This window comes from Phalacrocorax aristotelis, chromosome 13, assembly GCF_949628215.1.
Source record: "Phalacrocorax aristotelis chromosome 13, bGulAri2.1, whole genome shotgun sequence".
Lineage (NCBI taxonomy): Eukaryota > Metazoa > Chordata > Aves > Suliformes > Phalacrocoracidae > Phalacrocorax > Phalacrocorax aristotelis.
In genome coordinates this window covers 18,284,337-18,294,542 of record NC_134288.1, presented here as the reverse complement: position 1 = coordinate 18,294,542, position 10,206 = coordinate 18,284,337, and the positions used below count along the sequence as shown (strand labels likewise).

Below are 10,206 nucleotides of genomic sequence, written 5' to 3'. Positions count from 1 at the left end.
TCCTGGCCAGGACCAGGAGGAGACCAGGGAAGTGTTAGGACCAAGAGCTCAATCCCACTGCGCTCCCAGCCTTCCACGCTTTGAGGGTTTTACTAAATATGGCTTTTTAAGCCAAAATGGACTTCTCTTTTTCAAGAGTGAAATGAGATAAGCATCTCTTACTGGCTGCATTCTGACAGACAAATGAAAACTAGGGCTAAAGATGACATAACCTCAAATGGAAACTCGCCCAAAAACGAGTCTTCTGTAAAGAGGCCAGCAGACAGCTCAAACGGTATCTGCAACATAAACCCTCCTTGCTGCCCCCTCAGCCAGCAGCCAGGAGCCCCTCTGCAGAAGAGGGCTTGCACGGTCCAGCAGCTCATCACCTACGAGCATTAATTCCTGCAGTTGTTGGTGAAAAAGGTGTTTCTCCGGTTTTCTGTTGCATGGTTTTCAGAAGACTCCAATTCCACCAAGGTCCCCTGACAAAAGCAGCCGTTCAACCAACCCTCCTACTCCCTGAAACAACCCTGGCTCCTGGAAGAAGGGGCTGGAGCCCTCCTGGACAGCTCCAGGGAAAACTTTGCTTTTTGAGAAAAAAAAGAGTGTCCACTACCGAGTAACAACACTGCAGGGGGATGCTGCTTCTGCAACAGCAACTGCCTTCGTAGTGCAAAGCCAGGGTGTTGCTACCGGCCTTTGTTAGTGCTCCCAGGGACATCTCACACTTCAGCAGCCACGCACCGGGACAGCCCCCGCTCTCTGCCTTCTGCAGGCAGAGCAATGTCCCCTTCAACACCTTGATCAGGCTCTTCCAGAAGCATAAAAGCTTCTCTGACATCTGGCATTAGCCACCCCTTTAGGAACATCCCCTGGAGATGCAGGACAAGCCCCCAGCCTGCTACGCTGACAAGCCCCTCTTCTGGATGGCATCCAAGCAGCTTCAGCCACAACGCAGGGATCCCACGTCCTTGGTAGGGTTGCAGGGTATAAAACGTAGGGATGGGGGCATCCCAGCAGTGCTCTGCCTCCATCTCCCCGCAGTTCATTTCCTTCATGAGTTAGAGCTGTTACGGCCCTCAGACAGGTGCAGGAAGCCTTGCACATGGTACAGGCTCTTTGTGGAGGCCTTTGGGATTCTCAAAAAAAAAATAATGTACTTGCCTTCCTAGGAACTGCACTTCTCCCCGATGATGGTGGGGAATTGATTTGTATTTCCCTGTGTCTCCTTCTGGTCGAGTCACTGAGTAGCCTGCATACTGCACTCTGCATTAGAAAGGGAAGAAATAAAATACATTAAAAATCAGCCGTTGCATTTGCTGTGCCATCAGTGCTTGCCAGGGCTGCGCAGTTGGCGTGCCTGGGGCTCCTACAGCGGCTTAGCCTTTCCACCCAGCAGATAAGCTATGCAAACCTCCCCCCTCCAGCCTGGGCTCCAGGTATGTCCCATGGCACTCGGCACCTCAAGGCTTCAGAAGCTCAGCTGAGATCAGTTTGAGCTCAGCAGCATGTGATACTGCACACAAAGCCAATAATTTCCCAACCAGCACCTCTCTGTTTGCTTCCAACCTCCTGCCTGTGCAAGCTGGAGCGGCCCCCGTTCCCACCGAGCCGCCGCAGCGGGTCTGGCTCTTCCCCAGCCCTGGTGAAACAGGGGCAGCAAGCCCAGCGCCGGCTGCTGGTGACAACGCTTCCCCCCGCAGCACGTGCAAAGCTTGGCTCGCAGAACCACCATCAGAAGCAGAGCCCAGGGACGCCAGCTGAGCCTGTACCTGTTCCAGAGATCGTCGTCTTCGCCACCCCAACCCCAGAAGGCATTAGGGAAACCGTTGATCTTCTGAAACTGCTCGACAGTCAGGCCGCTCACCCCACCAAAGAACTCGTTGTAAGGGAGCCTAAGCGGGAGAGAAGGGGTTAGGGCACAGCCTGTCAGTGCTGCAGCTCTCCCGCCTGCAGCGGGGAAAGCCTGGGCTGTGAGGATGCCTTCTTCCATCCCCCGCTCGTTCACTCTGCACAAGGCCTGAGAAGCAAACAGATTCATCTTCTGCCTTTTAGAGAAATAACCGAACACTGGCTCCTTAGCTATCACTGTAGTGCAGAGGAAGAACAGTGCTTACAGATACATGTACTTATCCAGCTTGGCTGCGAAGTGCCTCGGCATCTGTCCACACCCGTAATAGTTACGGTCATTCTCTGGTATGTGGTCCACATCGTGAAAGATGAGGCAGTCCCAGTCCAAGTCCTTCATTGCTTCCCGAAAGCCAACGTTGAAGAGCATGGCACGGTTAAAGGGTTGGTTTCCAGCCTAGGAGAGAGAAAGTTCCTTCTCAAGGGTAGCCCCGTGCAGTTCGTGCTCCACACACGCGTTCTCAGCCTTGTCTGGAAAACTGCAGAGCCCAACCCGATCCCACATCGGAGCCACAGAAGTGATGTATTGGAACAGACAGACTAGGGAGATCAACCAAGACTTAAATATTCAATTTACTGTGCAGGAGCAAAAATAAAGGTGCTCAAGTCTTACTGCTCAAACACTTGAAAAAAAACCAACCCCAAACCAAAACAATTTTGATGACATTAAGATAGAGCTAAATATGGAGGTACATTTACTGGGTAGATGAAGCCAGATAGCTTAAGTGACAGGTTCACGTACACATCAAAAGACAGCCTTATGTTTTACATTCATGAAAAGTCTTCTAGAAACTGCCCAGACAAGAAAAGCATTGCTCTGGTCAGGCCATTCCTGCACCCAGAGGATGGTCTCCAAAACTACCACAGCGATAGAGAAAGACAACAAAGCATTATTTAAACTGCATATACTTATTTCCAAAAAAGACAGCATTGAAACATCTCCTTTAATAGGGAATTTTTATAAAAAATTGAATCGCTATTTTTTAGATAAAGCCAGTCATTTTTTGGCACACCCCCTCAGCTGTGCCACTTTTAGGCAGAATGGGACAACTTAAACATCGCAGCACGAACCCCAAACCTTTAAATGATGCCATCTGGTCAGTAAACACCCTGGGACCCAGAGCAGAGCTAGAGCTTGCAGCGGTGGCTGCGGCGGAAGCTCTGGCAGACAGGCTTCCCGCGCAGCCTGCCCGTGCCCCCGCCGCACTGCCGCCCCGACCGCCCCAGGGCCCACTCACTTGCTCCACAACATAGAAGGCGAACTGTAAACGTTGCCGCTGCAGCATGGGAATAAGGTGTCTGAAGAGGACTGGAAGATGCTCGTATCGATTACGGAACGGGATCAGGATCGCCACCTGATGGGGAGAGGACACAGCTCTTACTGCACCAGCAGCTCCGGCCACTGACCGACCCCTGGGCTGGGGAGCAGGGCTGACTGGTGTTATGAGGGGGAGCAGCACTAAACTTGGTGTCTCGGCCCTCCCAGGTGGGGCTGAGCAGCCTGAAACCCTTCCAGCCCTCCCAACAAGGATTTCCTATTCGCTTTCTTGGGAATCATTGCTTTGGGTAAATTCAACTTAACCTAGAGTGGGAGGGAGACTAGCAGCCCCCCCCGCCACTGCCCCTGCCGAGCGCTGGGGACAGCAGGAGTGAGGCTGCCCTCAGCCACCTCAGTCCCCAGCAGTGCCACCTTGCCCCGAGGCCAAATCTTACCGCAGACAGGGCAGCGGGGGAGCTTCAGCACATCAGTTCCCATTAACATCTTTCCACCACCCGCCTGGGACCCTCCGTGCTTGGCAGGGACGCAGGGTTCCCCGGCTCCCCAGTTACCTTCCAGCGAGGCAGGCAGTCGCTCGGCTTCCAGTGACCTCCCAGCTTGATGGAAGGGTCTTTTGAGAAGACCTGGTGGATATCCTCCATTGTGATCTCGCTCATATTTACATCGATGGGGCCCTCTGCAGAGACAGCGGGGAGAAGCGGAGCGGCTTAGGAGCCACCGTGGTCCTGGGAAAGCTCTGTGCCTGCTCGGGGCCATGCTCAGCTCATCCCTGCCTGCTGTCCCCAGCACTCAATGCAGGCAGCCTCTTCTTTTCCCCAAGCACCGACAAATATTATTAGGAAATGCTGCTGGCATGACTCCTAACACCTCCATCTCCTCGGCAGCTGGGCTCTGTTCACCCTTCGTGGCCGCTGTTAGACGCGGCTCTCCATCAGAGACCTGCAGCAGCCAGGGCACCCCCTTAACTCTTCCACATTGGTTTCCAGCACATGCAAAACCCCACACCACAGCAGGGCACTGTTTCCCCCTTTTAGGGAACATTTACCCCCAAACCCCCAATTTTCCACTGCAATATCGCTTTGGTGGAAGCACTTCTCCTGGCTGCAGCTCCCTTGGCGGAGGATCCAGCCTGCCTCCCACACCAGCCCCTGCCCATCTGTACCCAGCACAGCTTGGGGCTGGGACCAGCAGCGCGGCCAAGGGGCAAGGGAGCCACACCACCACCGCTGCCCCTGGAAAGGGCTGGCCGAGCCTTTTCACTGGCTCCCAGCACACAATCCCTCTTTTGTTTCCATTTGCCAAGTGGTCAGCTCCTGCTTTGGCAGGGAGATGCGCCTCCAACGTAGCAGGGATTAATTCGTGTGAGTGGGTAAACAGTGATTTCCCAGGAGGGGACCAGGCTCTGAACAGTGCTCCCATTCATCCCCAGGAGCCCGGCAGGGAAAGGTGCAACACCGGCAAGCCAGGGAATGCCACAGTGTGCCCTCCAAAGCCACGGGGCACAGGAGAGGGGCATGGGGCTGTCAGGCTACCACTCACTCATAGAAGGGAGCCTCTCAGGACAGGTGTGGTTGGGGAAGTAGGTGAAGTCTTCAGGAAGAAATGTTGTGGCTTGCAGAAAGGTGTCGTTGTGGTTCAGATCAAGAGGATAATCTGGGGAATGGAAAAAAGAAAAAAAGATAGAAGTTTAGACTTGAGCTGCTGGTCTCTGTTATTTCCAGCCACCTCCCCATGCCGCTGTGAGCGGACTCCAAAGCCACCCATGGCTGAGGACGTCCCCAAGAGCATGGGGGTGTCCCCGTACAGCGTGAGCTCTAGGCTTGCAACCCAGCTGGGTGCTCATCCCCACCCTCGGGCAGGTGGCTGCAGAAGCTCCAGCTGCCTTAGACAACACCACACCAAAGAAACTTTCACGTTTTCTGGTCAAAGGAAGAATTTTGAGTGTCACCTTCAGGTATCACAAACAGCTCAAAGCAAAGGAGTACATGGCCCTTGGAAGGAGAAACTACTTAGCACCTTGTCCCTGAAGGGCCACAGCACAGCCAGAGAGGACATGCTCCTCCGGCTCAGAGAGGGAAGTCCCAGGCAGGTCCCCACGCCAGCAAGGATGGTCAGTGCGGCAGCCCGCACAGGGAAATCCTGCCAGCCGCCCCCTCAAAGGATCAATAAAAACTATCGTGTTACACGTAGCCTTTCCTCCAGTTTGCACTGTGCAAGAGCGGAGGAGCCTCTGCGCCCCAGCACAGCACGCTTCTCCCCCGCGCCTTTTGCCTCCTGGGTAAAACCCCTCCAGCCTGTTACACCTGTGGGTGTCTTAAGGTTTTTATATAACTTCTGCTTTCTACAGTAAAGTCACCAGCTTTGCATAAGGCAACTTTAGCCAAGCACGACCTTTGTTGTAGGCACTAGAAAAAGCTTCCTGCCTGTAGTAAGGCATCAGCTGCTACCGGAGGATGCTGCCCCTCTACTTTCTCCAAGTATTAGATGCTTAGCGGAGGGGTGGCCTTTTGGTCCCACAGCACCCAGAGCACCAGCCTTACACCCTCAGAGGGCCCGGAAAGCAGCTGTTTAGGGCCAAGCCACCCAGCCCCATGACAGGCAGCCCCCAGACCTACCAGGACGAGAAGGTCTCGTCCTTTCCAGTTACCTTACCGTGCACGGGCACTCCTGCGGCAGCTAAATGCAGAAGCACACCATGGGGCTGATGTTCACCGTGCTGATTCAAAGCAAGAGTGGCCCTGATTTCTCACGAACGCAGTACAAACCAGATGGTGTTCAGGCACCCAGAGACAGAAGAAGGCCTAGTGTCCCACCCACCACTCCCTGAGAGATGTCCAAGCAGCTCGGCAAAGCCTTACATCACTTGCAACCCTTGTGCCCATCAGCAAACAGCTGATTTATAGTAGACAGCCAGGTTTTTAAGTTATTTTACTGAATGCAGCGTGAAATTCAGATTGTTTTTGTTTAAACCAGCAGCTATAACCTTTCAAATAAAGCACAGATTTAGTTTCAAGAACAGACTCATAGCAAAAAGGTTTCACACATTTTATCCTGAGAGCCATTTAATAAACCCAGAATTACAGTGTAGTAAAGTAAATGAATCAGCTAAGATGAAGAGTTAAGAACATAAGGTCATATTTAAGAATAGGGACATTTAAGTAATTGCATAAGCACGGTATATTCTCCATAGCAAGAAAGACTGTGTCTAATAACCACATTAATGACATACCAAGAAAAAATAATCTAGTGACAACTTAATCTTCTAAAGCAAAGCAGGGAGGGTTGCCTTTATCTGCTAGGTCAAAAATCTTTCACTTAAATCAACTGGGACAATACATTGCTGGCCTGATATTTCAGCTTGCTTTATTGTGCTCGTACTGATCATCACATCATTAATACTGTTCATCTGCTCAAATAAGTGGTACTCAAACTATCTCAGACTCCAGAGGGACTTGCACACTGAACCTAAGGGCTTCTCAGGTATGACAGATATTATTATGGATGCCTGATACTGCAAATCTTAATTTAAAAAATCTTAAGTCTTAATAACCGGATTCCCATCAAGCTCCTATCACCAGAGCACCCTCTCAGTACTTAGTCCAGCTGGCAACGCACAGTGAAGCTCAGCTCCCCTTTTTCACATGAAAGGCTGCCTTTCCCGCTTGCGGAAGCGCAGACGGGACCCTTCTTGGCTCACCGAACAGGAAACCTATTATTGCATCTATTAGCAAATACTGAAAAAAGTTAAGTTACTTCCTCATTTTAATACAGGAGGAAAAACACTAAGGTCAAAGAATAAATGCAGATGGATAAGGACCAGCACACTGTGCTTGCGGCAGACCACCCTGCGCTTATCCCACTGATAAGTTGGCAAGGTGGCCAACTGGATTTTTAAGGAGTATGCCCAGAAATTAAAGCAGGGAGGATACGGGAAGCATACACACAGAGGCAGCACTGCACAAAGAACTGTTCCCCCCCAGCCCCTTGCCAGGGCACCTGTGGTGTGCAGGAGAGGTTGCAGCTCAAAGCATCAGCAGCTTCCCATTTCCCAGTGCTCCTGCCTGGCTGGACCAGGGACAGCCAGAGAGGGGCCACAGGGTTTTCTAGTGCCCAGACTGGTCTGTGACCTGTGCCAGCTCACCCACAGCAGCAGCATCCCTGCCCCTGCTCCGCATACCTCTCCTGGGAAGAGGGGAAGGGATGCAGGGATGTGACACGCGCTGCTGCCTGCGGGGTTGGGACAGGGGCAGGAGAGCCCAGGAGCTGCTCCCAGCAGCTCTGAGCCAGGACAGGGACCGTCAAGGCCCTTGCTGGATCCCTCCCTGCAGCTGTACCAGGCGGGTTCGCTCTCCCAGCCGTCACACTGCCCGCAGCAGCATGGGGAGGATGCACTAACCAGGCAATGCCGCCCACCGAGGTGCCCAAAACCAGGGTCAGGGAGGGAAGATACTGATCCTGATGTTAACATAATCCTTGTGGCCACAGCACCACGTGCCTTCCAGATGTCACTGCCATCCGTCAGGCAACTACTTTGACCTGCCTGCCAGGGCATGTCACCCAAGGATGGTGCATAGTACTTGTGTATGTTAAAGCCACCCTCATGGCCGGAGCTCTCAGGGCAGGAGGGGCATTGGCTCATGCCTGCGGAGCTGGGATGGACACAAGGCCTGAGCAAAGCCAGTTATTCCAGTAGCAGCAGTACTGGTAGTGCTGATGCCAACGTGGTAACCATCTCCTTGTCTGCTGCAGGCAGCAGGAGCTCACCACAGATTTTCGGAGGACTCGGAGCACCGAGGGCAAGGACCGCAGCGGACGGAGGTGGAGGCTCTCATCACCACAAGCAGGAGCAGTGGAGCATCTAACCCTTCTCCGCTTGGGGGATCAGCTACTTCCTTACCCTGTGTCTGCTTTGCTTTACGTTCCCAGCCTTAAAAATAGGCCGGCTGGCAGCCCTGGCCTGCTTCGGCAGGGAGAGGAGGTGACACGGGGTGTCGATCTCTTGTGCAAGTTGATAGATCCCCTCCCGTGCCCATCCCCAGTCAGAGTACAGCTGAACCGGCAGCTGCACCACTCGCTCCTTGGTGGGCTGGGTGGCAAGGATGCAGCTTGTATTTTTCATTAATAAGGAAATAATCTTGCCTTGTAAGACTCCATCTGCCCCTGGGCATGGAGCCTTGCAGCAGAGGAGCTGAGCTCCCCAGCGCCGCCACAGCCTGATGCCGACCGCACCAGCGTGAGGGACCGGTGACATGTCAGCGGCGAGGGCGTACGCTTGGTGTCACACCAGCCCCAGGGCAACGCCTCACCCTGCCTTACACGCAGACACGTGTATTTATGCTTCGCTGTACCATATTTACGCCAAAACTCGTAGCCCTGTTATCAGCTTTATGTTACGGATGGTGAACGGCGTGGGAGCAGGAGCCTGCGACTCTGCTCCCTGCAGCTGCCCAGAGTTCAATATGTGACTGGTGGCAGATCTGCAGCCAAGTCATCCCCGTTCATCCTTGCACGGGAAGAGCAAAGCTTATGAGCACAGGCTCCTCCACATGCGCAGAGTCCGGGCTCTGCGCACGCCTGGGAAGTTATTTTTTTTAAATATGAAACCTGATCCTTGCACTGAATTTGAAAGTGTTTACCCTCAGACTGGTTGAAGCGAACAAGTTGAATTCCTGGAAAGCAAAGAGGTTTTCAGCCCAACATCCCATTGTTTGAGACCTCTTGAGGTTTTCACCCCTTACACAATTAAAGCATTTGAATTTTTTATATATATATATATATATGAAATGAATATAATATTTATATAGTGTATATATATAGTAATTCTATATAATATGTATTTTTATGTTATATATATTTAACGTAAAAATCAAAAAGCCACCAATTAATCAAAGTTCCCACCTTGCATTTACCAGCATAAAGTAATTCCTTCAAGCGAGGCGAGCGTGGTTCAGGTCAACTCGATTTCCAATGGAAATGGAACCTTTGATCAAAATCACTATTATTCAAGAAGTACCTGAGTAATTCGTGCTGCTGTTCCTCTTGGCATAGGCACTGCGGACCACCTGCTCGTACACCTGAGCTCCTATTGTTCGCATGTTTTCACGAATCATGATGCCTTGGGCTTGCATCATGAAGAGGTAGGTGTTCACTGCAAGGGAGAAAGAGGAAAAAAAAATATTTCCATGAGCATCAGCTTTTGTCAGAAAGAGAAACAGGAGTCTTTTGGAAGCATTCCCTGCCTTCTGCTTGGTTTCAGCTCCCTCCTGCCAGGAGCATCCCCAGGTCACACGTGCCTCTGTCGCCCAACACAAGCTGGGAAGGGCAGAGTCGGGGAGCGGAGGCGTAAGGCACGTTCGGAAACCCCGCTGGTTAATAAGGGGAACGCACCCAGCCAGACCTGACAACACAGACTGTAATGCAGCATTGCAGCTTAAACAGCAGTACCTTTTGCTGCTTAAGTAGGGAGGTTTAATTAGGAAATATCATTATAACAGGAAACTAAGCTGCATGCCTGGAGAAGGGCGTTTGTTCCTAGACCGCAGCACCAAGGGCTGACACTATCTTGGCAGAGGTACCTCAATGGGCACCACAAAAAACATCCCACTGCCAATCTCTGAGCCCACCAGCAATCCATCCGTCCCAGAGCAAGCAGGAGTTTGCCGCACAAGCCCCCGGGGTGCCCGGAGCCAGGCCTTCCAGCCAGGTTTCTTCCACGCACCCCCTTTCCCCGCTGACCCTGTGCCCTGGCACCGCTCAGGCAGAGCCTGCTTAGGTTTCAGTTTAAGCTGACACTTGGCACCAGCAGGGACGGGCCCCAGAGCAAACAGCAGCGAGCACAGCCCTGCATCACCAGTGGCACCCGCAGGTATGGCACGATGGCCACCCAGAGGGACAGTGGGACAGCCACCCTGCACACCACGGCACCCCTCACCAGCAGCGCCACGCCAGCCACAGCCCCCTGGCCATGACGCTCTAGGCTTAGGAATGAAGGGGAAAAAAGTATTGATTTGAAAACAGGGAGAAGGGGAGAGCTAGAA

The 10,206-nt window shown here is 52.6% G+C and overlaps 1 protein-coding gene across 3 annotated transcripts in view; it reads right to left on the bottom strand.

The window, feature by feature from the left end:
* Positions 1-10,206, bottom strand: part of B4GALT5 (beta-1,4-galactosyltransferase 5) — a 60,090-nt gene that overhangs the window by 4,254 nt on the left and 45,630 nt on the right. For all 3 annotated transcript variants that reach the window (XM_075108591.1, XM_075108588.1, XM_075108589.1), the window contains exons 2-8: positions 9,183-9,317; positions 4,709-4,822; positions 3,721-3,845; positions 3,129-3,245; positions 2,100-2,287; positions 1,755-1,877; positions 1,147-1,248 (exon numbers count right to left, since the gene is read on the bottom strand). In XM_075108591.1, the coding sequence (XP_074964692.1) occupies positions 1,147-1,248; positions 1,755-1,877; positions 2,100-2,287; positions 3,129-3,245; positions 3,721-3,845; positions 4,709-4,822; positions 9,183-9,300 (887 nt within the window). In that variant the 5' untranslated portion in view covers positions 9,301-9,317. The remainder of the gene's footprint in view (positions 1-1,146; positions 1,249-1,754; positions 1,878-2,099; positions 2,288-3,128; positions 3,246-3,720; positions 3,846-4,708; positions 4,823-9,182; positions 9,318-10,206) is intronic.